Here is a 27,211-nt window from a genome sequence, read left to right on the forward strand (position 1 = left end):
TGGACTGAGATTCTAGTGCCATCTGGTGGCTGCCTGCATTTTTAAACATGTAAAAAGTAAGAAAATGACCTTGGTGAAAAGGTAATATTTTTGAGGAGAATAAGTCCTGGGGAAAAAATAGTTCCTGCATGAGGTAGAGCCTCTGGTTATCATGTGTTAAATACTGGACCAGGACTGAAGTTCTGATTCCCCCACAGTAGGGACTCCTGGAAGGACAGCTCTGACCCACATTGGTCAGGGGCCGGGAGTTCCTCTCCAGGTCCCCAGGGCCCATCAGGAGACAACCCTCCCTGCTGCAGGTGCACTACAGGAACTGGACCCCCGGGGTGCAGAGCTTTGGTGCCCTCATTTAGCACCCTGGCTGGGTGAGAGCCCATTACCATCACTTCATGGGGGTACAGAACAAATCCAACCTCTCCTCCACCCTGACCATTGACCAGCAGAGGAATGAGGGACTCTTGTCTGCAGCAGCCATCTGGATGCTTCCTGGAAGCAATCGAGCTCACTCAGAGGAAACCCAGACAGTCCCCACGTGTAAAACTTGGTGCTTGGAACTTATTCTGAGAACTCCAGCCCTTATAAAGGAGGCAAGGCTGGGAGCAGAGCCACAGTGATGGAAAAGCCTGGCTTTCCTGGGTCTGGAAGAAACTCCCTCTCTTCAGAGGATCCTAAAAATGCTGGCTAGAACATCCAGTAGCCATGGCAACCTCATTTGCTGCCTTTCCTCCCCCTGCTTGACTTACCCTTGCAAAGGCCGCCAGGCCTGCCTCTTACCACCCCCCCAACAACAGGCTCATGTTTAACGTTTTCCCCACAGATGGCAGGACAGTAAAGAAGACAGAACCTCTGCTCCCTCTGCTCCAACAAGCCTCAGTAGGTCAGTCCCGGGGGTTCTCTCCTCCAGAGGGAGACCTGCACGCACACGCACACACACACACACACACACACACACACACACACACACACACACACACACACACACACACACACACACACACACACACACCCTCTGGGGACTCACTACAGAGAGGAAGATGGAGACAGTATAGGATAGGGGAAAACCTGACTTGTCTCAGGGTAGAGGGCATCTTGGATTCCCACCAGGCATTTAGAACCCTTTATGTGTAGCCAGCACAGTGAGAACTGGTCCTGACTTGCCAAATTCCCAAGGCACCCTTTGTTACTTTCCTTGGCAAGACTCTGTTCCTAAGCCCGAGAGACTGGCTCCGAGCAGGGAGAAGCTTCGTGCCTTAGCCCCAAACCCCTGGTCTCCAGCCCTTCTCTCCTGGCCAGTGATTCCAGGGGAATCTGGGCCCCTCATGCAAGGGGTCACCCATTCCATCCACCCCAACCAGGTGCCCCTGGCCTCAGGCTGCCCAATTTTTGCTGGAGGAAAGGCTGGGGCCTGATTTGTTTCCACCTGGCTTACCGTCTCCCCATCACCAATGGCCCAGAGCTGGAGGAGATCCCCTCTGTCCACCCGACAGGTGGGGTTCAGTTTCTCTTGGAGAATCTACCCTCCAAGGAGGAAAGGTCTTGGCCCTACTGAGCCCAAAGGTAGGACCAGTAGAGGCCATCCATGCCGCAGGGCTGAGTGCGAGATGGGTGGCTTGGGAAAATCATGAGTGTCTCTTGCTCCCACCCAACCCTGTCAGGTGAGGACAGCCTCAGATGGGAGAAGTGGTTTTAGGCAAAAGAGGAGACTGTGTGAGCATCAGTGCCACACTTACCACATGACCTTGTGGATCCTGCCAGTCCCATTTAACTGCAGCTGGTGGGTCACCAAGATGACAGTCTTCCCCCTGAGGGTCTTCTTAATGCACTCCTCAAAGATGTGCTTCCCCACTTGGGCATCCACGGCAGACAGGGGGTCATCCAGCAGGTAGAGCTCATGGTTTGAGTAGATGGCCCGGGCCAGGCTGATCCTCTGCCTCTGTCCCCCAGAAAGGTTGAGGCCCTGCTCCCCAACCTGCAGACAGGGGTAATATGCTGCCCATCTCTGGACCCCATCCACCACCCTGCAGTCCTCGGGGAACAGGAGCACCCTGAAGCCTCCCGAGAGTCTTCTGTGGACAGCTTATCACCACATCCACATCCCCTCTCCCCTTAAAGTGACCCCTTACTGCGCCAGGTGCCTTGGGAAGTGGAAGACACCCCCCTGCAGGAAGCCTGGTGGGCAGCGGGGAATGTTAAGTAAGGGTTACCTGCCTCACAACAGCTTTGTTCCAGTGCACATGCACAACAAGGGGCTGTGTTTTGACCACTAACAACAAAGGAAATTGTTGAGCAGAAAGCTTTGGAAGAGTGGGCCAGAGAACAGGAGGGAGAAGTGGCTGGCAGCAGATGCACAACAGGCTCTCTGTTTGTTTACTTGCAGAACTACTCTCTACCTGACTAGGCAACTCTAAGCTCTGTGCAGATAGAGGCATGTCTGCCTTGTACATCACTCCATCCCTAAGGCCTGGCACCATGCCCAGTCCAGAGCAGGTGCTCAGTAAGTATTGTTGAAAGGATGAAAAGCCTATGTGACCTTGTGGATCCTACCAGTCCCATTTAACTGCAGCTGGTAGGTCACCAAGACGACAGTCTTCCCCCTGAGGGTCTTCTTAATGCACTCCTCAAAGATATGCTTCCCCACTTGGGCATCCATGGCAGACAGGGGGTCATCCAGCAGGTAGAGCTCATGGTTTGAGTAGATGGCCTGGGCCAGGCTGATCACTACTTCAGGTGATTCTAACTGATTCCAAAGTGAACCCTCTTCACATCCAGCCAGGTGCTGAGCTGAGCACTGGGAAAGGACCCATGAAGCGAGACAGGAAAAGTCCCCCATCAACTGGGACCTCACATGTTAGCAGGGAGCAGGACAGGGTGGCTGGTTATACATATAATAATGGCACAAACCAAGCACTTAAGGGGCAAATTACTTCAGACCAAGGCCCCTTGGAAAAGTCTTCCCCAAAGGGGGTAGATCTGGGGTTGGAATTCGGCGGGTGGTAACGAGCAGGAGCAGAGTTCTAGAAGCTGGAAGGCAAGTGTGCACTCAGGCCAGCAGGTAGGGCGGGCCAGGCCAGCAGAGGCGGGGGTCCCAGACAGCAGGCCAGGAAGGCCCTGCTGGCCATTTCCTTGACATGGGTACACGGAGGATCCTAGCAGAGAAAGGCAGTGTGTTCTGAACTGGTCTTCCTGCAGAATGCTTTAGCTTTCCGGTCTCCTCTGGGGCTCCTGGGCACAACGGGAAGGCTGAACAGAGGGTGCATTGGGATGGGGAGAAAGGAAAATGGCACAGTAACTCCTCTGGCTCACCTGAGTTGGCAGACTCAGCCTGGGACCCAATCAGCTTTTTGGAGACAAGCACCCCAGGGGCAATGTTTGGAGGTGACCCAACTCCTGGGCTGGGCAGAGCAAGGGAGGCAAGAAGGGGCCCTTGATACTGCAGACACAGCGCAGCACCCCAGGGCCTCTCTTTGGAGGACGGAGCTGATCCATGAGCTGAGGAAGCAGCTCTCACCAGAAACCTTCCCTGAGATGAGAGGCAGCTTGGGAGTGGCCCTGGAAGGGACCACACGGAACCCAGTATAAGTGGAGTTGGTATCACATCCACTGCAATGGTCCCTCAGGAACAGACCCAGATGGAGGATGCAGGAGGGCGGACCTGGGCTTTCCTGGCATTTCCTGGGACCTTTCTGTCCTCCAGAGTATCCAGAGGTGGACGGAGCTGGGGCCTGAAGAGCCTCTGCCCTTTGGACCTGGGCTGCTGCAATGGGGCTGAGATCCAGCTCTGCTCACCTCAGTCAGGTCTCTGAAAGGGAGGCTGCTCAGGTCCTCGGGGAGGGCACAGACTCGAACTGTGTGCTGATACCTATGGGTGCAAAAGTCAGAAGACAGCCTGGTGAGAGGGACCCCATGGCCACTGCTGCCTTGAGCTGCTCAGCAGGCACCACGGGTGTGACTGGGCCAAGGTTGAAGATGAGGCCGGTTGTCTTGCCTTTGGTACCTGAGGAAGCTTGCCCCTTGACCCTTGTTGCCCACTGTGCAATCACTCCTACCAGGTTGGAGAGAACAGCTTTCTTCCCTGAGGACACCTGAGGTGCTGAGGCACAGGGAATGCCGCATGCAGGGCAGACGGGCCAAACGGGAGTCGGATCCCAGCTCCTTGGACCTCCCAGTCTCTTGGCTTTGCCGCTCAGCCCCATGCCAGTGTCTGTGGAGACTGACAAGCAACCGAGGCCCTGACCCACTCTCAGCAGCCACACTGTGGGGCGAGCACTTCATCCTGCAAAGGACAGCAGAGCTGGGGGTCCCACTCCTTGGGGGACTTTGACACCAAGGGATCCAGGAAAATCAGTAAGATAGTGGGTAGGAACTCAGAGATGTCTGGGCCCCGAGCTGTGAAAGAACCCTGCCCCTTCTCTCTGAGTTTTCACTCACTCCCACTCAGACAGCCCCCACAGCAAAGAGGGCACCACAGTCCCCCACACAGCCACCTCAGGAACTGGCTCCTGCTCCGAGTGCCCTGGAGAGCCAGCTGGCAGCTCAAGCTCATGCCCCATCCAAGGTGCTGCCAGCCCACCACTGGGCCCTAGGTTTTGGTCCTGCTTGATGGGCTGCTGATTGGCGTGTTGGTATCACCACCATCATCGTCATCATTGGGATCCTTTCTTCTCAATGCCTGATGACAGGTGGGCCTCATAACTCAGACTTTGCAAGACACACCTTCCCAGTAAAGACATAAGCAAGAGAGTGAGCAGGCAGATTATGGGCAGCTGGCCTGAGGGGGCACACCAGCCCCCAGCAGCACTCGGCACCGTGGGACAGAATCTGTGCGCATCCTAAGCTTCGTGCCCACATGTCCACTTTAGGGTTAGAATACATGGTAGTTAAGACCAGGGGCTTTGGCATCAGAACAACTGGCTTTCAATCCAGCTGTGTAATGTTGAACAAGTAATAAACTGGGTTAATCATTCACTTGGTTGTGAGAAGGAAGCAGGAACACATATTTGCCATTAGCACAATGTCTGGCTCATTGCAAATTCCCCATCAGTGGTGTTATTAATATTCCTTTGCTAATCTTCAACTATGAGATTCAGACTTCTAAACACATCTTCAACCCCTTTCCACCCTCATCCCCCATCTTAAAATACCTCCCATCCTCCTGCTTCCTGTGGCTTCTGAGAGCCACAGTGTCCACCCTAGAAGCAAAACCCCTGCTAGAGATGCCACAGACGAAGGGTGCTCAATTCATTCTTTGAGGCCCATTTTAAGTGTCACATTCTCTTCCTTTTCTTGACCTCCATTAGCTCTGAACAACACAGTCTCCCAACTCTTGGTACACTGTCATTTCTTGCATCTCTTATATCCTCTTCCAGAATTGAATACCTTGAGAACAAGACACATCTGAGCACACTTGTGTCCCCCATGGTCCTGCATATTGCAGGTATGTGGTAACAATGTGCCCTCTGATGTCCTCATTGATAAAGACAGGAATGCCTCCTAGCCTGCTTCCATGGAAAGAGAAGCCATTCCAGTGGGGTGCTGGGATGAGGCACAGGCAGCGGCAGGTCAGATGCAGAACAGAGCAGTTTAGCTGTGCCCAGGACTCCCACACCAACCACAGCTTCCTGCCGCTTCTGAGCTTCCTGGAGACAGGCTGTCATGGCCAGGGAAACAGGGAAAAGAAGGGGAAACAGCAGGCTGCTTGCTGGGAACCCACATGCTGGCTGATATCAGCCAGCAGGGACAGAGTTTTGGGGTTCAAGCAGAAAGATGTTGAAAGCTGACAGACAGGTTTATAAAACCAACTCCATTTGTCTTTGTTTCATCTTGGTACTTGGGGGCTTCAGGGTGACCCAGCTGTCAGGCAGCAACAGCAGGAACAAATGTGAAATGGAGTTCAAGACTGAATCTACTCTGTCAGTTAATAGCTTTGACCTTCAGTATTTCAACTCTCATCTCTGGGCCTCAACACTTCAGCTGTAAGATGGAGATATGATGTCAGGATTTCTCTCAATGGGTGGTTATGGGACTCTAATGACAGAGTGTATGTGGTAGCACACCCATCTCAGCAAAGGACCAGAGGAAGCTATTATTTTCCAGAGCTTAAAGATCAAGGTCCAAAGTATATCTAAAATTATGACTTGGACTTTGTATTTATTCCATCAGATCATTTTGAGGACACTAAAATCAATACATCCTTATAGCTCTGATGTCAATTAATAATTCTGGGAGTGGTTAGTTACATACCTGCTGCTCACAGTTTCAAGAAAAATTTTGGTTACTTGGCCTAAAACACAATTGCCAGATTCATCTCTTTCCAGTCAGACAGCATACGAATGGTTACAGAGAGCTTCAGACCACATGCTACTCTGAGCTGGGTGTGAAGTGCCGATTCCATCCATTTCTTAGAGTGTGATCACAGGTCTGCAGAAGGTGCCTCTCCTGAACTCTTGGGTCAGGAAGAGAAAAACCAAACACCCATTTGGATCTGATGAATGTTTAATCAGAAGTCATTAAAGAAACCCACTTAGCAATCATTTCCAATGGCATCAGCATCTGTAGCAATATATCAAATACTAAATTAAAGTGCCTTGTGCTTTCAAAGTGAATATTACCTTTGGTGATCATATTTTTCTCCAAATAATGTTTTCTCGCACATTTCTGTGAAAGATCCATGCTTGCTGGGAAACACAGGCCACAGTTCCGTTGACTGCCACGGTCCCTCACTGTAACTGCAACTGGAGCAACAGTACCAGAATACCTTCAGAAGCCAAACCTCATGGACTTCTCCTTGTGAGCCCGCTGCACCGTTGCCACCCACTCATTCCATGAGCATTAATTATGAAGGTCTAAGAGGGTCAACATGATGTTTTGTCCACCCTCTGCAAAGCTGAAAGGTGCAGATCAAGGGTCTCAAAGTCAAACAGCTAGGGACCAGGCAGGAATGTTGTGGCAGAGGCAGTGGTGAGCCCTGATGCAGGTTGGAGGGCACAGGCTGCTGCGGGCACATATGGCACCTTTGTGAGACCAGAACAAAGGCTCCCTTTTCCTCCCAGGGCCCTGGCTGGATCCCACCCTGCTCATTCAGGACCCAGGTGCAGCACATAGCTTCCCCAGCTGCAAACAGGGGCCCAGGTATGCTCCATCTTCAGGAAGCAGCCTCACCTCAGCTGCACATTTGGGGCAAGTCCTAGTGCAAGGATGCAGGCCTGGGGCAGTCAGAGTTTCTAATTTTTCAAGAGGAGTAGAAAACTCAGTTTCATGTGGAACTTTCAGATGTTTAAAAAATTGAACAACTCTATTTAAAACCTTGCATTGGCTCTAGGCTCTGACCCCAAGGAGATAATTTCTTTTAAGACAACCCCACACAGTGGACACCTAACAGATAATGGTAGACACTGTTGGTGATGTCATGTTCAAAGCTGTCAGGGGAAGCAGGCCAAGGGGCTCAGAGCTGACGCTTGTGGGGCAGCAGCAGCATGTCAGGACTGGGAAGGAGGAAAGCTAAGTCATTCAAGGGACGTGACGCCATTTCACCTTGGGAATGGTCCAAGGGACAGAGAACATTAGACCTGAGGAGAAGACAGTGATAATTAGCAATAATGGTAATAGTAATAATAATAGCTAAAATTAACTTGATATGTACCAGGCACTGCATTAAGTACACATAAAATGCTGATCACAGGGCCTGGTACTGGGAATTATCCTGTAACCAGTTGCAGGTACATTATCTTGTTTACTCCTCACCAAAACGCTCCTTAGCCCCATTTTAAAGAAGAGGAAACAAAAGCTCATAGAAGGTAAGTTACTTTCCAAGGTTAAACAGTGGGCACAAGCCTGAGACAGGTAGTAAACACAGGTGGTCCAGAGCGCACTCGTTGGTTTATCCTCTTCCCCCAGTGACCATGGTGCAGGGCCATGATCTCACCACTGTCATGTGGAGAGTCTTTTTTCTTTGTGATGTTCCAAAGGACCAGATCACAGGGCAGAAGTTAAAAAGAGGCATTCCATATATATGAAAACTCTCCAGAGAGGATACTGGCTATGAAATAATGAGTTCCCCATCCCTGGATACAGCTGAGCGGAGGCTGGCTCATCTCCTCTAGGATGCCATGGAGAGGAGTCACATTATTGGGTGGAGAACTGGGCTGGGTCACCTGTAATGCACCTGCGGACTCTAGGGTTATCACAGAGGCAAGCAGGGAATCCCAGAGCGTGCGTGAACTCAGGCACTCACCTGATTCTGACCCCACCTTCAGGCAGGGAAAGAGTCATTACTATTTCTAGAAATGAGTTAACTGAGGCCAAAAGAAGTCACCCTGGTCTGGTGGGCTCTTCTGAGCCCAGTGCCCTCGCAAGGCACCTACTCTCCCTGCTGCAGGCAAAAGCAATCACAGAGACCCAACCTCTTCTTTAGCAACAGTGGAGTGAGGAGAAATAGGACTTCGTATTTTTTCCTGGAGAGGTTCTCATTCATTTGGGATGAGAAACCATGGCAATTTAGAGTTCTATGAATACTGTAAAAGGCTTGGCCATTTCCCTGGGGTCTCATGGCTAGAAGTAGCAGACAAGGGACAGGAACCCTAAGTTCCTCCCTCTTCTTACCACAAGGTTTGCAGCGAGGCTGGGGGCATGTGACTGCTCTGCTTTGTGCATGCATCCGGCCACTCCTTCACTGAGGGAGCCTGATGGAGCAGCTGCTCTGGGCAGATGTGGAAAAACACATCTAAAGTCATCATGAGTTGCAGGCTCCTGGGTCCTCCCTGCCAAGCCATTCTCATCAGGACAGCCCAAGTCATGGGAAATCCATGAGTTCACTGACCCATCTCCTCCTTTGATGAACATGGAGCTCTGGGCAAGGAAGCATCACCATTTAGCACACGCATCCTTGGGAGGTAAACCAGAGAGTATGTGAAAAGCTCAGCACTCCTGGCTGAGGGGCAGGGAGCTGCTGAGCACACTGACCTCCTGGAAATCATGGTGAACTATGTGCACAGCATCTGAGCCCAGCTGCTGGGTCCGCTGTACTCACAGGCCCCAAACACGGCAGACAGGGAACCATTTCATTGCCACGTCAGAGTTCCATCTTCACAGCTTACCTGTCCCAGGAGAGCAGCAATAGGGAGCTCTTTCCATTTCCAACATGCCCGCATAGTCCCAAGACCTTCCCCTACCAGAGAAACAGAAAAAGACACAGTCATTCTCCCAGTTCTTAAAAGGGTCTTGGGTCAAATTCTTGCCCCCAAGCTGTGCTGGCCAGGCAGGGGCCAGGGGGTTGCTGTCGTCCCTAGGAGGTGACAGCTATAGCCTCACGCCCCAACCCTTTTACACAGCTTGGGGGGATGTAGGAACCTAAATCTTAATTAACAGTTTTCCCTTGCACAGCAGAGTAGGCACTTCTAGAAATCATGTCTAAGTGCTGATGTGAAGCAACCTTGTGTTAATCTGGGACACACAGGCCCTGGACATGAGGGCTGTCCCATGCCTAGACTCCAAGAAAGCAAATCTAATGGAAGTTAAGGGTTGTACAACCCAGGAAACAAGGATATCCTTTGAAGTACAGAGAGCTGTGTTGTTTTCAGAAGTCATTTTCAAAGTATCCTTTCACCATACTGAAACTCAGTCTGAAATTATTGAGTAGTTATGATATTCCAACACATTGGGTTCATGGATAATTCCACAACTACAGATTTATTAATTCAACCACAGCTACAGATTTTTTAATTCAGCCACTGGCTGTTTTAGGCCCTGCTGTGTGCAGCACAGCTCTGAGCACCAGCACCAGCAACAGCGCAGCAGTGAACACTCCAAACAGCAGCCTGGGTCTGCCTTCATGGAACTCAATTTCAGCTGGGGGGATGGACAGGGAATAAGATAAATTAAATATGGGGGATGTCAGATACATGCTTTAGAAACCAATAAATCCAGAAAGGGAAAGGGAGCTGGAGTAGCCTTACTAGAAAGGTGAGTGTCTTAGCTATAAATGCCCCAGAAACAAGCCCTGAACCAAGGATTTGAGTGAAGCTAGTTTATCTGGAAAGAATACCAGCTGGCAAGAGTGGACACAGTACAGGAAAGAGGAGATGACCTTTAGGATATAATATTAGGTCAGGTCCCACAGGAGCAAATGAAGCTCAATCCTGCTGGGAGTCACTGGGAAACTGAGGGTGGTTTTACACCCCTAAAGGCTGAAGGAGCCAGGGATAAATACCCGTCAGCTGGTGTCTGAGAGATGATCTCTTGGCTATTGATACTCAGGCACATTGTGGGTGGAGGGGAGGGATCTCAAGCACAGATGCAGATCCTGCAGTTGGAAGATGGCCTGGGCACACAGATGGGTCACTGGCAGTATCTGCTGTAGGTGATGTGTGAGTAGGAACCAAGGAAGTAAGGGAGCGAGCCAGCAGCTATCTGGGGGAACCATGCAGGCAGAACGAGAGTCCATGTGGAGGCTCTGTGGTCGGTGCACCCTCACACTGTGTTCCAGCAGACTCTTCAGTGCTGTAGTGAGAACATCTGAGAACACTCTCATTAAGACCAGCTCTCTGGGCTCTCTTGGAGCAAAGATGCCCAGCAAAGGACCAAATACGGCTACTTCCCCACACAAGCTAGACCATTACCTGCGCCCATCACCTGCTTGCCACCACCACCATGTGAGGCTTGCTGCCTGTCATCACAAATTCCTTTGACAAGTCTTTACAGAACACCAGGCACCATGCTAGGCCCTGGGACAAAATAGTGATCAAGACAGATCTAGTCCCCCTCTTATGGAGCCCATAGTGTCATTGAATCCACAAGGAAGTGAAACTGACTCATTTTAATCCCACTAAAAAGTCTTCAAGGAGTTAGGGTATCATGGAGATTTGGGGAGAAAGAGACAACAGGCATGGATCCAGCTTCCTTAGGCATTCAGTTCACCTTTGAGTCCAGGCCACTACTTGGGGCCAGGTCTTTGCCTTCTACACTCATCCTTGTCTTCAGCAGAAAATCCATGAGGTCTGTACCGCCTCGGTTTCTGATTATTCATTTGTTCACTCATTGTCGGGAACCTGCTCTCTGCCAGGCTCTGTCAGCGTAAGGCCACACTTGTGAACAAGGTAGATACATACCCTGACCTCAAGTAGGCTACAGTATCTCATGAAATGGAATTTGAAAAAACAAAGGATATCCTGAATTCAGGACTTTGAAGGGCAGCACTTAAGCTGGACTTGACTGTCAGAGGAAAAAGGCAACCACACCTAACATCAGCTGGGGCTTACTGTGCACTTAGCGTTTTTGTGTAGTTTCTCTTTTAGTTCTCACACCCATCTCATGAAGTGGGTACTATTATTAAAATACCCATCAAGCAGTTAAAGAAACAGGCTTCAAGAGGTTAGGCTATATGCTCAAGGTCACAGTGCTGGTAAGTGTCTGGGGCTGGGATCCAGGTCCTCCAGGCTCTAGAGGCATACCCTTCACCCACGTGACACTGGGCTGCCCCTACTATGTCTTCAACTTGTTTCACAAAACATTGACCATGTCCAGGCATTACCAACATATCAAAAAGAAGGAAAGCAATAAGAGGGCTAAAAGGCAGCTCCTTTAGGACATTTCCCTGAGGCCTCTCTGGACCTCCTTGCTCCGAAGGCACAGTTGGAGCAAGCTGGTTGCTGCACGTCAGTCGGGCAGTGATGAGAAAGCAAAATGAGCTGCATCCGGCAGGACTTAGCTGAGAACTGAGCTCAGCTGCACTCAGCTGACTGAATATCATTTTCAATGAATATGAGGCAGATCTTCTTGTTAAGTATACAAAGCACCACTTTACACCAGCTATTGAGCTTAGCATCACATAATAAATAAGAACCACTTCTTCTATAGTGCTCGCACGGGGAAAGGGTGAGTCAACAAGATGGGAGATTAAAATACCAGGCACAGGATGAATGCTGAGACCTCTTTTAACAAAATGAGCCCTATGCCCTGGAGAGTACCGCCACCTGGGGAGCCCTGCCATGGGGGAGCACTGCTGCTGGCTCCCAGTGAAAGAAAACCTCATGCATGAGGAGGCCAAACATTCCCTAAATGCAAGGCCACATCTAAAGACTATTCCCCAGTACTGAGCAGCCAACAGGCTCTGGCTGCCTTCCTTTGCTGGGTTGCTTGTTGACCTCATTTGCTTTAACAAGCATGTGAGCTAAGAGCACAGACTCTGGGATCAGGTATCCCAGGTGTGCAGCCCTCTTCTGCACTTACCAGGTGTGTGATCTCAGGTGAGTTATTTAACCTCCTGAGAATCAGGCTTCTCAATCCTAAAGCAGGGGGATCTATAGTACCTGCTTCAGAGGGTTATTGGGGTAGTGGAATGCATTCATTATGTACCTGCTAGAGAGCAAGTGATCATAATTGTCAGTCATTACCAATCATAGTACTCGAATATGAAATTAAGAACAAACATGAAAATGTTCATGAAATAGTTTGAGCTTGGCCACCCCAAATGGATTGTCCAGTCAGCATTGCAATGCCCCCAACTACTACTATGCAGTTCCAGGATCAGTGCTAATATAACCACCACCTTATCTTAGCTTGAAGAGGATATCTACCCTGTCTGTGTATATAGATTTAAAATTGGGGGAAGAAAGCAGCCTGGTTAGGGACATCCCACCACCACCATCTCCAGCTCAAACTGGACTGTATTAGGCCTTGCAAAGGCCAGTGCTGTGCAAAAGAAGGAAAAAGAATGGAGGCCATATGTGGGGCAGTTGGGGTTCCTATGGCCAGGATCCTCACTGAATTTAAACCACCTGATGATGTAACTGGCGGGTTGCTAGGCTACCACTTCCACACCTTTAGGCAATAAGCTATTATTGCGTTATATGGAGAGCTCAGCCCAGAGCAGAGACGTTAGTGCTTGACCTACCACCAGGAGAACAAGCCAGGTAAACAAGCCAGGTAATAAACCCTTTCACCCCAGAGAACATTTTGCTGTCAATTTCTTTGGTCACATTGAATCCATAGCAAACTTGCCCGGGGCTGAAGCCCATTGGCAAGGCACCACACCTTTAGAACACATGCCCACCTTTCTCAGCACAAAGTTTATATTGTGCAGAACCAATCTGGGGCCGCCACTTTGCTACTCTGGGCCAGCAACTCCCTTGGCTGATGGACTTAAACCTCAGCCTCTGAGGTTTGCCTCTGGCACTTGCTTCTTGAAAAACTGCTTTTTCTGGTTCTGCACTTTCTGTAGGTCTGCACTTTTCCTGCTGGCTTCTTGCTCCCAAGTTAAGGTGGCATTTGCTAAAAGCAAGACAGTATCTGGGTCTTCTGGTTGGGTGATGTAAGATGGGGGGCTTTTTTCTGTGATAATTTTCTTAGATTAAAGAAACAAAATTAACTCGGTAGATGTCATCCATGTGTAATAATCATCCCAATATACCTTCTAATGACCCAAAATCATAATCTTGGAAATTCTACACTGGGCATCCAGGAAAGGTATTCTGAAGATAGTCACCCAAGAGAAGCTGCAGCAGAAATGGTGTACCAGCTCGTGCTATCTAGGATGGATGCTTCTTTACCCACAAGGTCTGTGTGGGTCACCCATGGTAGAGAATGCTGGTCCCAGCTACATTTCACCTTCATGCCTAAGACAGTCAGCACAGCAATTAGGGCCTCATTGCTTGGCACTAATTCTTATGAAACCAAGGTCACATGCTCAGTCTCCACTGTGTCTTCTCCCTAGGTCTCTACTGAGCTCAGTTCAATAAAACACTTACCAAGTGCCTGCTCTGTGCCAGACCCTGGGGTAAATAGCAGAAATTCAGTTATGTCAAGGCATGCCTGTCCTCGAAGAGGTTACCATCAGGGGGGAGAGGGGAACACAGGTCATTTCAGTGAAATGCAGCAGAGTCACAGCATTGAAACTGCCAGAGAAGGGACGCCTGGCTCCCCATCCTAGAGGTCTATGTAATGGGCACTGAACTGAGTCTGTACATGTGCTGTGAATGCTCACATGAGGGACGGCAAAGGGAATGAAAGCTCTCTAGCAGAGGACACAGAATGAGCAAAGGCAAGGAAGCATGTGGCAGCACGGTTTGTCATGTGTGGGAAGGCAGGAAACAAGTGATTCAGGGTCACCAAGACACAGAGCTAAGGTAGGAACGGGATAGGAAGTGAGACAGACGCATATCTGTGGACCTCCTTACTGACAGAGGGCTCAGTTTCAGGCCTGAAGAAGTCAGAGATTTAAGGATCTCAAGTGGTGAATATCAGTGGTCAGACCAATATTTTAACAGCTCTCCAAGTGGCTGAGTGCAGTATGGATTTGAAGAGAACACCACTGGAGAAGGAGGACTGTTCCTCAGTCTCTGTGACAGTTCAGATGGCAAGTGATGAGGCCTTGAATGAAGGTGATGGCAGCAGGGACAGAGCAGAGGTTGAGGAGTTAAGAAATGGCACGTTTCCTCTAGTCCAAGACACCTGATATCATCATACATACAATTAATGTGAGATGTTGATTCCTATGTTTTGTTCAAAAAGTGATAATTCAACAGTGCCACCTTCCAATTCAATCATACAAACAATGCCTCTTTTTAAGAAAGAGAATATAGTGGCCAGGAGGTGACTCAATAGGGTTCTTGATTGGCTGGATGTGTACAGTAGGGGGCAAACAAGATACAGGCAGCTTGGATTCTTAAGATGACTTCCAGATTGCTGGCTTGAGTGAAGAAAATCATCCCTCAATAAAATTACATCTCCATCAATCCACAGATGTCTGACCCTGCTGTTCTTTTGTCTGGAATGCCCTCCTCCATTTCCTCTCTTTGCCTGAACTTCAAAACCCTGTTTACCTGCCCTTCTTGGATGCTAGTTATATGCTTACTGGGATACCTGGGCCTGTCCTGGACTGGAGACTCTGCCTTTTACTTGCTTTTCCACAATGCCTTGAATGTAGGAAACACACAGTTAATCTTTAGTGAATGGCTGAATGGATAAAGTGACTAAGTGAGTGCATAAGTATGGAGTCCACCACCTCTTCATCACTCCCAAAACCACACCCATTGTAGGGCAAACTAGTAGAGGAGGGGATGGCTCAGCGCAAACCCATCCCCACCCCACTCCTGGAACAACTTAAGATTTGATTTGGATCAAGAGTGAAGGATCAGGAACAGTCTCCATCTCTGGGTACAGCAACTACTTCATATTCACTAGGGCAGACCACTGTAAACCGCCGCCTGTGCCTTCCTTAATGCACATTTAGCTGAATGGAGGGCCTTCTCCAATGTCCACCACACCAGGAACCAGCCCTCCAATGAGTTGACACTGCTTCCCATATCTAAGAATCTTCCCACCCAAAAATGAAATCTGTCTTCCCTGCTCACCCAGTGTTAGTTATACCTTCATTCTCCTTAGGGAGACACGGGCTTCAGTCACTGCTTTGATTGAAAAAGGCAAGATTTCAATTGAAAGCTTTATTACATTAAACATGGCGATCACACTAAATGCCTGAAGGAAAAAGGAGAGGTATGGGTGTTAGGGCGGAGCGTTGCCTTGGCTCTAGACCATCATATCCGCAGGGCTTATGTTTACTGAGTTGAGAGATGGTGGCACAGGTGGAATTCTCCCAGAAACACTTTTTTCACTTCATGGCTCAGAAATCATGGGTTGGCAAATTAGAGATAGCAACATCTTAATCTATTTTGCATTTGGAATTTCACCAAAATGGCAGAAGATTTATCCCCTTATCTCCGCCAATCCAGAAAGGACAAGACCCGAGGGAGGCCTCTAACTGAATGCATTTGGAAATCTCCATCCATATATAAAACATCCATAATACATGTGGAAGGCCACATCTTTACTTGGCCTAGACCATTCGCTGAAAACCCTATGCAGATTTTCCTGAATCGTCTCCTTCCCTCAGTTGCTTCAAAGCTAGAGCATCCTCTCCATACCACACACAGCCCAGAGAGACCATCCCTAGAAGGACCACCTAGCCATGCCAACTGCTGGACTGTGATTTCTGGCTCTCCTGCCCCCAGGCTCTGCCATCCATGTGCTGCCTCCCCACATACAGGGGAGAGGTTTGACAGCCTTTGTTCAACTGCCATCCTGAAGAGTTACCTCCCCTCTTCACTGGGTCTTCCTCACTGAGCCCTGCCTGGTGGGTGGTTAATATCACACAGGCTCAGTGAAAACAAGTCTCCTTGCTCTATCGTACCCCAGGGGTGCATGATCTCTCTCTCAGATATCATCTTCTCCTCTGCCTGACTTGTAATTAGCAGCCTCTCCCTAATCTCCCATTTAAAAATTATACAACTTCCATTGACAAACCTGAAGTGAAGCTGCCTGCTTTAAATGGGCCCCATGAACAGAGCCCTGGGCTTCACCTAATCCTAGTTCATTATGACAATGATGGGGGAAGCTCCTTTCATCACATCTGGTCCCAAACCCATCCCCAAAGAGGACTCAGCTTCCCAGGTCCCAAAGCACTGTCTTGGCTCAGAAAACCCAGGCCTTGGTTAATAGGGCACCTGGGCTGCCTGATGTGGCCAGGTGCCTCTGAGCTGATTTCCCATTGCCATGGCCCTGACAGAACAGGAGCATGCAAAGGATACTAAATCTAAAGAAATAATGAGTCTTGCATTCAGAGAATTTGTTCTTGGCCTAGATATTTTCTAAATCATCTTTTTAGAAAATATTAGCTATGTGCATTTGATTTGGCTTCAAATTAATTTGCTTAGTGTGTTGCTGGGGGAAAATTTTTTGTTGTCTGGAACCATAGAATAGAGTCACAATAATTGGGTTGCATTCCATTCAGGCTTCAGTACATCATTGCCATTCACTCTGGCTTTTGGTTCATGGCTGAGTTCAAGCCCCTAGAGTGTATGAGATTAAACTGTGTATGAAGAGCCTAAGAAATAAAAGCACCTCTCGAAGAAACACAGGGCAGCAAAGGATTGATAGCCCCACAGCGGATGCCCCAGCAAGAACATCTTGCCTTCTTAAGCTTCCCCACTTCCCCCCAAAACCTCTGGTTTTGGTGCAGTTCTGCCTCTGTGAGTTTGTCTGTACTTGGTTCTTTCATTTTCTCTCTTTTTTTTCTTGCCTTTATTGACTTGGCCTTCAGATCCTGGCTTTAATATCTTACCCATTTTTTTATTTACTTCAGCCAGGGGCCATTTCTCCTCTAGCTCAGAGTTTCTTTACCTTTGAATGCACAGGCCCCGTTGTAAAAACCTGAGCATTTCATATTCAGCCTAATTCTCCCTCTAAGGCTTTCAAACAAAATTTGTCTGGCCTGGGTGAACATCAGGCTAATAAGAATAGCAAACACTTAACCCAGCATTTACTACATACAAGGTGCTATTCCACATGCATTACATAAAATAACTCCTTCAGTCCTCACGACCGTAGGGCTCATATCACCCCACCAATACATAATAGGACCAAGAGAGTTTCAATGAATTGCCATAAATCATAATTACTAAGTAGTAATTTAAACGAGGGGGACTCCGACCCTAATACCACTGCCTCTCTCAAAATCTACATCTCCTGCCGCCCAGATAACTCACACAAACTCTCTTTCTTGTAGGACACAATACATATAAACAAAACATTCAAGTGCTCTTTTGGTTTCATTTTTTTCCTCCAAATATTGAATTGTGTTCCAATTAACTACTACCCTTGCACTGCCATAGACTATGAAAGAGTCACTGCTAGGCTCCCTGGGGCTCCCTGTCATTCAAACATGTTTTTAAAAGTCAGGGTGGAAGAGCCTGACCCACTGTAATTGGGTATTCTCCTGCCAATGCCAGGCAAAGGTGGGGAAGAGCTTCCCACTCTACACTTGCTGGGTTTGGGATGCAAGAGGCCAGCTCTACAGATGGTTCCTACCACCGGGGCCATGAGCTTGCATCTGAGAAGGATGAGGCAGGTCAATGTCAATACAGTGGCTATGGTGGATGCAACGAGGGCCAGGGCTGAGTTTCCACTTTGGACAAATCCAGCTTTTTCCAGTAATTTCCTTTCCCTCTTCCTTATATCTGTGAAAGAGAAAACAGTACTACATTAAGAAATTTATTATGCCTGTCTGATCATCCTGCAAATAAGTGTTAAGAATTCCTAGTGTGAAGTTTAAATGAGAGGAAGTTCCAGCATGCACTGGGAGCTCAGTGCATGTCTACTGCCATGCTGGGTGGTTTCTGAGGTCCCTTCTAATACTCATCCTCTGTGTCAGGAGTCATACACTCAGACGCCTACAGGGCCCAGGCAAATCATAAATGAAGGGAATGATCAGACAGTAAGACCAGAGGGAGGGTTTGGAGTGAGGCAAATGGGGACCATATGCCTCCATGTAAAGAGCAGCCACCTCTCAGTGCATAGCAACCTAGGGTCACTGTTTGCAACTGTTTCAAAGTCTGAGATCTGGAATTTTGTGAGACATCTCTCTACTCCTACTTTTGTTAGGAACTACTTGAAAGAAGTATTTAAATACTGTAGGGGCCAAACAAAACACATATGCCAGCCTGAAGACTGCCAGGTTGAGCCCCTGCCTTGTGTCTCAGGAGCAGCTACAAAAACTCAAAAGAGTATTTTTCTCTTTTCTACATCTGGAAGAGGCCCACAACTCTGCACCACTCACAAATTAAACTCAAGCTCCTACCCCTGGTGTTTAAAGTCCTCATCCCCAATTCCAGCCTCCTCTGCAAAACCCATTGACACTAGCAACCTGGCACCACAGCCATGCCCACTGAGTGCTCACCATGTGGCAGGCACTCTGCAGCACACTGCACAATCTCTCATTAGGACACTCTCACTACCATGTGAAAAGGGGAAGATTATTATTATGCCCTCTGCAAGGAGAGGAAGGTCTTAGCAGGTTAAATAACTTGTCTTTTAAGTGCTCAAGGCAGAACTGGAACCTGGTTCTACTGCATTCCAAGCTCTGCTGTCCTCATGCCCTTCACCTTGAGAACACCCAGCCACCTCCTTTTCTCCAAGCACTCCCTTGAATCTCCACCTCTATGCCTTTGCTCCTACCTGGGGGGCTTCCCCAGTTCTGTCTGTGTCCAAATCTTTGCTGTTTTTCAAGGCCTATCTAAAATGCCACCTCTGCCATGAGGCTCTTCCTGACCTCTCCAGCCTGGTGTGCTCAACCCCATGGAGCTTCTCTGTTTCTTTTGTGGCATTTTTCTCATTTTACATTATAATTAATTCATATGTTGACTCATTCAACAAATTTTAACCTGATGTCTACTATCTGCCAGGTGCTGTGCTGGGTGTTAGGGAATATAAAAGGAAATTGTCTCAGCTCTCTTTCAGTTGGGGAGATAGACAATAAAGAAATAAACAATTAAATAATATAATTATGAATTGTACTGGGTGATATGAAAGTAATAAATAGATTGAAATGACTAAGAGGAACTGGCGGGAGTCAACCTGTTCAGGACCATGGTCAATGCCTCTCTGAGGCAGTGACATTGACACAAAGTCATCATGAACATCTAGCAGAAGAGCATTGTAGTCAGAGGGAACAACTGAAAAGATCCTGAGGTATGAATGAGTGTGGATGTTGTTCTAAAAACAGATAGAGGGTTGCAGGGCTCAAGCAGAATTACCAAGGGTCATGGTATGATGTGATGAGGTCAGAGACATCAGCAGAGGCCAGATCATGCTGGATCTAATCAGATATATAAAGGAATTTGGATTTCATTCAAAAGTCCTAAATTTGAATAATCAAAGTGTGATAAGAAGCCACTAAAGATTTTTCATCAGGGGAGGGACAGGATCTGATGGATATATATATATATATATTTTTTTTTTCTGATGGATATTTTTAAAAGGTCACTCTGGCTGTTGAGTGCATAACAGATTTTAGGCAAAGCAGGAAAGCAGGGGTTGCATTTACAGGTTCTTGCCATAGTCCAGAAGGGGCAGAATATTGCTGGGACTAGGGTGGTGGTGGAATACAGAGAAGCAGACAGATTCCAGATATATTCTAGAAGTGAAGTGCACAAACTTACAGCTATTTTTTATCTTAGTTAGCACATATGGATAAAATGAGAGTTCCTGTGATCAGGATTCTCACCTGGCCCTGGTTGACTAGCTCACTGCACACCTGTGGGCAATTTGACTCTATATAAAGAGCTCCGCCCAGTGCTCTGGGCATGACATGGTGGCAGGGCTGCAAGGCTGAAGGAGAGCAGAGGCCCAGAGGGTGGCTGTGTGGGAAGGCTGTGGGACAGAGGGTCCCAGAGGATGGCTGTGCGGGCAGAGAGGCCTGGAGGACGGCTGTGCAAGTATAGAGGCCCAAGGATGGTTGTGCGGGCAGAGGGCCCCAGAGGCAGAGACCTGCTTGATGCATACAGACTCGCTCTGAGTGAATGGGATTTTAGTGACTGACCTGCCACCTGGAAATAAAGTTGGGTATAACCCTTTCACCCCAAGAATGTTTTGCTGTCAATTTCTTTGGTTATACTGAATCCATAGTGGACTTTCCTGGGGCTGAAACCCATTACAGCACATTACTAAGTTAGCATTTGGTAAATAGTTCTTGAATTAAACTAACTTATGTTAAATTGAGTTGAGCTAAATTGAATTAAGTCAAATGGAATAAAATTTAATCAAATCAAATAAATCATGCTGAGTGAGTTCAGTGTGTGAGGAGATATTTCTGGGTCTTCAGGGAGGGCCCCGTAGGCCTGACAATGCCCCAGCCTGGGGCCCCTCTGGCAGGCTCAGAAGTACATTTTTTGAAGCCACTCCCTAAAACATGGATATACTGCTTCAGGCCCAATTACATGCTGATCTAAAAGTGTAATTGTAAATCCAGAGAGTCAATTGTAACAGTAGTTCAGATCATTAACCGGCCAACCACCTGAGTCTATGTCAGCAATTATGTAAATGTTCCTGCAATTGGATTTGCATTTATATTTGATTGAAATGGTTTTAATATCAGCTTTAAAAAAACTATATATATATGCATTCTTGTATTTGCAAGCCATATTGAGTCAGTGGGTTACCCAATCACGTTGAGGCTGCTACAAGTGAGGATATATATGTATAACTGTGAGTGAGTACATATGTATGTATAAACATCTTCTAAGACAAGGAAATAGCTTGAGACAGCTCTTCTGCTCTGATGTTTTAGTAGATAATTTTTGCAAAAGGTAACTGGTCAGTACCAGTTTCCATATGCCCCAGTAAAGGCTAAACGTTATGTCATTCACCTGCTGAGCTCTTGGGATCACTAGAACAGATGCCTAAATCTATTGTGAAATCTCCATAATCCCTTGAAACACCTGCAGCTCAGGGGTGGGGGGTCTCCTCAGCCCCCTTCTGGAATACCTGGCCCCGGGAACTTAAAACCCCTTAGAAGAGCACATTCTAAAGAGAAAGTGGTTCTTTAAGCAGCTGCTCATCCTACCTCTAATGGTGTCGGTAAAAGATTTCTCCCAGGCATACATTTTAATCAGTTTGATGCAGGTCAGAAACTAATTTATTGTCTGAACTCGCTTGTCTGTTGCCGAAATTGCTGATCTTTGGAAAGCTGAATTGAGCTTAGCCATAAACATCTGAAATCAAGGTACAAACACTGTGTTCAGAGAGAACTGCTGAGTTGCAGCTGTCTTAAAAGTCCAGAGATCAGAGTATAAGTGCCAAGAAAAGTTCTAAGGGAAGTTGGCCTGAGATTCTCAGCTGAGTCCTTCTCTTGAGTTGTGGCAGCTAATGTGATCTGGGAGGCCCCGCCTAGGGATATGGAAGGTGATATAAATACATGAATTGCAGGATACAAAGAAAGCTTTGAGGGCTTTGACAAACTGGAAGCATTTTGCCCTCTCCCTGGGCATTTAGATTCAAGTTTTTAAAAAAACTATGCTGTGCCAGCAGTAAAGGCACATCTGTGAGCACAAAGGGGAGTCATAGGCTTCAGGCCCATGGCCTGGGTGCCCAGCGTTCTATCCAGTTCAGTCAGAGTGTGCGTGCAAAATGCAAGTGTGAAGCAGTTATAACTGCAAAGACCTGCCATTACCTGGGTGGGGATGAATATGACATACATGGATATCCCAATGAGAGCTGTGGGCCCCAGAATGAAAAAGGCATACACCACACAAACAGCCATTAGGACCAGGATGGTGGCTTGGCAAGGGACAAAACAAGGCAGCTTCAAACAAGGAATAACTATCACTGGATAGTATATTGAGCACCTGGAAAGAAAGCACATGGATTCAGTCTTTGGAAGGGACACTCAAAATGCTTCCTCAGCTGAAGGCTTTCAGAGTGGCTGAGAGGTCTAAAGAGAGAAGAGAAAAACTCTCTAAAAGTGGATGGGGAGTCGTCAGGGAACCAACACGATGAGTTTGGTCTTTTAGAACCAAGAATTCCAAAGAAGAAAGGTGTGAAGAGTAATGTTACCATCTAGAGCATGCTGCAGAGACTGCTTGCTATCCATCCTATTTCTCCTTCTTCCTTATTAGCACAACTCTGCTTTACCCAGACCAGCAGCGAGCCCTGCAAGACTGTACTTCCCGGCCTACTTCATGGAAGGAGTGTGGCTATGTGACTATATTAAGGGCAATGTGATAAAAGCCAAAATGTCAAATGCGACTTTGTGGATGAATTCTTACAGAAACCAAACTCAACTTAGAAAACATACTCCTATTGTTCTTCTCTCTTACCAGCTATCTTGAAACATGGCTGGAATGGGCATCCATCCTGAACCAGTATGGGAGCCATGTACTAGGACAGTGATGAATAAAGACAGAAAGATCTGAAAGTCCCCATACCAGCCCTGGATTGTCTTTTTCCAGACTCCTCTTACAAAAAGTGAAATAAATCCATCTTGTTTAATTCACTGTTACTTTGGGTTTTTTGTTATATGCAGGTGAGTCTAATCATAATTGATAGAGGATGCTTTGAACATACTGAAGGAGCAACTTTAAGAAAGAAGCAAGTCTTTTCTCTTACCTCATACCACCCAGAGTTCCCTTGACTAAGGAAATTTTCTTGTATAAATGGTCAGGATTTTATTACTAAGGATTAAGCAAATGTCAACTCTGAAGTCCAACAGCTGTGGTCTTCATTATGACTTTGGCACCCCAAATACCACACTGATGGCAGTCAATCAATTTTATTAAATGCCTATAGGGTGCCCCATGCTGCCTCAGTGTCCTCCTTGGGAATTAGATGAGGTCACCTCTAAGCTCTCTTCCTACTGGAACAGGGCACTCTTTCCAAATTCTCCAGCTCGAATGCAGTCCTCTTTTCCCTGTATTCCTTTGGTGTTTTAAGTCTCCACCTCATCATTTAGCAGGGAGATGGGACATGATAGGCAGGACACTGACAAACAAAAGGGAAGCAGATGTCCCATCCAGGAAACATATCTCACACATATTCAGAAAATTCACGATTTAATTTCTAAAATTAGACTCCTTCTGGGCCAGCTTACCTCACCAACAGAGATATGTGTCAGCATCTTGAAATACACCAGATTTTCGAAAACCAGGGTAGAGATTGCCACCTTCAACCGGATCACTGTGCGATAATTTATGACCCAGGCAAGGACCCAAAAGAGGACTTTGGTAAACTCAGTTGCAAAAAGGGCCATGCACAGGCCAATGCCAACCCAGACATTCCTGGAGATGCTCTCAGTCTGCTGCAGGATTTCATGAATGAGAACTGTCTATAAAACAGCATGGTGGAGAAAGGAGAGGACCACTGGGGGTTAAGGTTGGTATAGGAGGCCTCAGATAATGTCAGCAAGCTGACTTTATGAGGCAAACTTTTTAATTAATTTTAGTGACTGCTGCTGTGCTTGACAAGGATTAGCTTTATGAAAATTTGCCCCCAAGGAGCTCAAAGATAATGACAATGTATAAACCCACCAGCTCGTAGAGAAAGTAACTAATGACATTCTTGGCCAGTATGGGGATGTAGGAGATAAGGCAGAAGAAAGGCCGCCCCCACTCACCAGCCCTATGGCTGCCATGATAATACACAGGATGTTGGCCACAATATCCATCAAAACACGCGTCTTCTGGAATGTCCAGACCACTTGGCCCAGAGAGGCCTTCTCAGGACCCACCCTTTCTACCTCTTCATCCCAGAGGATTGGCAATCTGTGATGAAAGAACAGGAAGAAGGAAAGGGACTTACACTTACACTTGCTGTTTGAAACAACTTCAATGGACAAACCGAGCAATGGTGTTTAGCATAACCCTCATCCATGGCACAGGTGGCTTCAGACAAGCAACATCGATTCTCTTTTCTCCTTTTCCAGGACAGGTGGGATATGGGAGGGGCAGGGGCAAAGTCTTGACACAGGCATATTTGGGTACTTTCTAGGCCTCCATTTCCTGCTTCTACTGCCCATATCTGGCACAATACCAGTTTTGATTAAAAAAGACAGAGGCAACAAAGAAATCAAGAGAGATATCTTGTCCCAAGCAGGGAGGAGTTTGTCCATTTCAAAGATCTGAAAGAAGGCCAGTGTGACAGAAGCACGGTGAGAGAGGAAGGGCTGACATGGCACAGGGAGACAGGCAGGGCCAAAAGTGGTAGAGCCTCTAGTTCTCAGGAAGGAGTTAACATCTCATTTGAGTGCCAAGGAAGTCATTCCAGGTTTTTAAGCTTTAGTGACAAAATCACTTTACATATCTGAAAGAACCTTCTGGTTGCTGTGAAAGTAAAGGATTATGAGGGGGCAAACGCAAAAGCAGAGGGAGCACAGTAGGAGACTGTAGGCAAGAGAAGTGACAGTGGCTTGACACTGGATTTAAGGAAAGTGGGTTTGAGAAAAGATGGACAGAGAGACAGCAGGACTTGCTGATAAATTAGATGTGAAGTAAAGGGAAGAGGCATCAAAGATCCCAGTGTTCTGGCTTGACCAACTGTATGAATGGCATTTATGGACATGGGGCAAAGAGGAAGAAGAGGAGAACACCATCAGGGAGTGGCTGTGGATCAAGATTGCAACTGTGGATACAAACGCCTGTAAGTCATACAAGTGCAGCTGTCCAGATGGAGGCTGGGCAGAGGGATTCAGAGTCTGGAAGGGAGGCATAGACTGGAGACAGCATGCTATTGAGGTTGTCAGGACGTGTTTGGTGTTTAAGCCTTTGCGGTGAATAAGATCACCTAGCAACAGACAAAGCATGGAAGAGAAGAGGATCTAAGTTGATTTGGGGCAGATGCAGACAGGGATGTAGTGGCTAGAGAAGTAGAAGGAAAATCTAGTACTCCATGGGCACCAGCCAGTCCAGTCCCCTTCTCTCTGTGCTCAACTTTCTCCAACTATAGATTCTGGAAACTGCCACTGAATGAGATTTCTGCAGGGCACAGATGAGGGGTACTATAATTGTAGAAGCAATTGCGAGACCATGATTAAAACTCCTAGACATTTGAGCACATACTCTAGGCCAAGCCTTGCACTTTACTACACATAGCCAGAGATAAGACCTCCAGAAGAATCAAACTCAGAGAGAAGGCTTGGAGAACTTCCCCATTGCTTAAAACACTATGATTCATCAGAACCTCAAAGTTCAATGCAGCTGGTAGAAAGAATTAAGTTGATAACTTTGTGCTGACACTAGCAAATCTTTATAAACTCTTAAATGAAATCAGCAAAATTATTAACCATTATATATTTCACTTTATTTAAAGAAAAAAACATGACCTGTGAATGGGGAGGAAGAAGAGACATTGATCCACAGAAGGTGGTAGCACAGAGTGTGTTTAACCAGAGTAGAAAAAATCCTGCACAGATCCACACCGCCATTTAACAGCACTGTCTCTGGGGTGTAGAGCCAGAGTCCAGTGGGGCTTCTTTCACTATTTAAACTTCTGTTGTTTTCACATTTTTATAATGAATATGAATTCATTAGGTTGAACCAATGAAAGTTACATTTTTTGCAATTTGCAATTGTCAAATATTGGCAGTTTCCTTTGATTTAACCTAGGTATATTGTATAATATGGATGTCCAATAATGATTTTTAATTAAAACAGAACACAGTGCTTGGAGCTGCATGCAGCAGTCCAGGTCGGGGCCAACCAGCACAGAGCAAAGTGAAATTCTGGCCATCATTGTTCTGACATAGCGTTTCTACCAAACAGCCAACAGTGTGGCCAGAATGGTCCTAAGCCTCAGGCCAATAGCTCTCAAGCAGTCCTTTCTCCCCACCAACTCTCCCCAGTACCCCCCCTCTCCAGATATTGAGCCAAGAATTTCAGTCAGCCCAGCCCATGTCAGGGAGAAGCCACTGCGAAGGGCCACTGGGACCCACAGATGTCCATTTCCACATGGGGACATGCAACCACACACAGGGTCTCACAGGCCCTTTCCCAGGGAGGGCCCCCCTCCCACAGTGACCCAGGCAGACCCCGGTATCTTTTGGCGTTGACGTCAGATGAGTCATATGGTGGCAATGGGGGCAGGGTGTCCACAGTCAGCATGTGCTTGTAGGCTCTAACCATCACAGGTGTGAGCCAGGAAAAGGTGGTGAAGGAGAGCAGCCCCACGTCATCCACTGGGTTGGAGGCCAACCTAAAACAAATGAGATGCTTGGTGTTCCAGGACATTGGCGGTCATTGCCCAGAGTCCCTGCCTTAAGTTCTTAACTACAGTAATAACCACGGCCATGCACAGAACCCATGACTCACACCCATTAGTCCTTCCAACAGTGGTGGGCTGGGACCAGCTCATTTTAGCTTATAAAGCCAATTGTAAAATTTTGGGGCATTTTGCAAGTTAGCTATTAAAACACAGCCAATATTAAATTACATAAACTTAAAGACAAATGTAATAAGTACTGGAAACTTATCACTTCCTAATTATCTTACTAGGTTTTACCAGTACTTACACTCTTTAGATTATACAAGGCTATCGTGTCTATATAGTGGAAATGCCATATAATAGGGTGCAACTTTGCATTCAGTGACATCACCATAAAAATTGGGAAAAATTCAAACCAGGAAACTGTTTATAGTGAGCCAATTGTTAAACATTTACCAATGTTTGAGCTCATGACCAGCCCATAGGAAAGAGGGCACCTGCTCCACTTATTACGAGGAAATGGAGACTTGGCAGCTGGGCCAGAGGAGTCGGGCACAGGTGTTCTGCTCTCGGGAGGATGGGAAAGGCACAAGCAGCGCAGGCTGCAGCAGGGGCGAGGCCGCCCAAGCAGGCAGGAGCTGCAGGCAAACTTGGGGTTTATTGTAAGCACTGAATGGGTTAACACTATAAAGGGCTA

At 47.4% G+C, this 27,211-nt stretch overlaps 1 protein-coding gene across 1 annotated transcript in view; it reads right to left on the minus strand.

Moving 5' to 3' along the window:
- Window positions 1-27,211, minus strand: part of ABCC12 (ATP binding cassette subfamily C member 12) — a 57,329-nt gene that overhangs the window by 27,575 nt on the left and 2,543 nt on the right. The window contains 16 exon segments of the mRNA XM_073225624.1: window position 1,648; window positions 1,767-1,969; window positions 3,787-3,859; window positions 6,609-6,638; window positions 6,640-6,731; window positions 9,093-9,109; window positions 9,112-9,163; window positions 13,046-13,336; window positions 15,361-15,468; window positions 17,857-18,005; window positions 21,389-21,536; window positions 21,995-22,102; window positions 22,104-22,169; window positions 23,411-23,644; window positions 23,933-24,080; window positions 26,332-26,505. Of these exon segments, the coding sequence (XP_073081725.1) occupies window position 1,648; window positions 1,767-1,969; window positions 3,787-3,859; window positions 6,609-6,638; window positions 6,640-6,731; window positions 9,093-9,109; window positions 9,112-9,163; window positions 13,046-13,336; window positions 15,361-15,468; window positions 17,857-18,005; window positions 21,389-21,536; window positions 21,995-22,102; window positions 22,104-22,169; window positions 23,411-23,644; window positions 23,933-24,080; window positions 26,332-26,505 (1,894 nt within the window).

This window comes from Manis javanica, chromosome 17, assembly GCF_040802235.1.
Source record: "Manis javanica isolate MJ-LG chromosome 17, MJ_LKY, whole genome shotgun sequence".
Classification (NCBI taxonomy): Eukaryota; Metazoa; Chordata; class Mammalia; order Pholidota; family Manidae; genus Manis; species Manis javanica.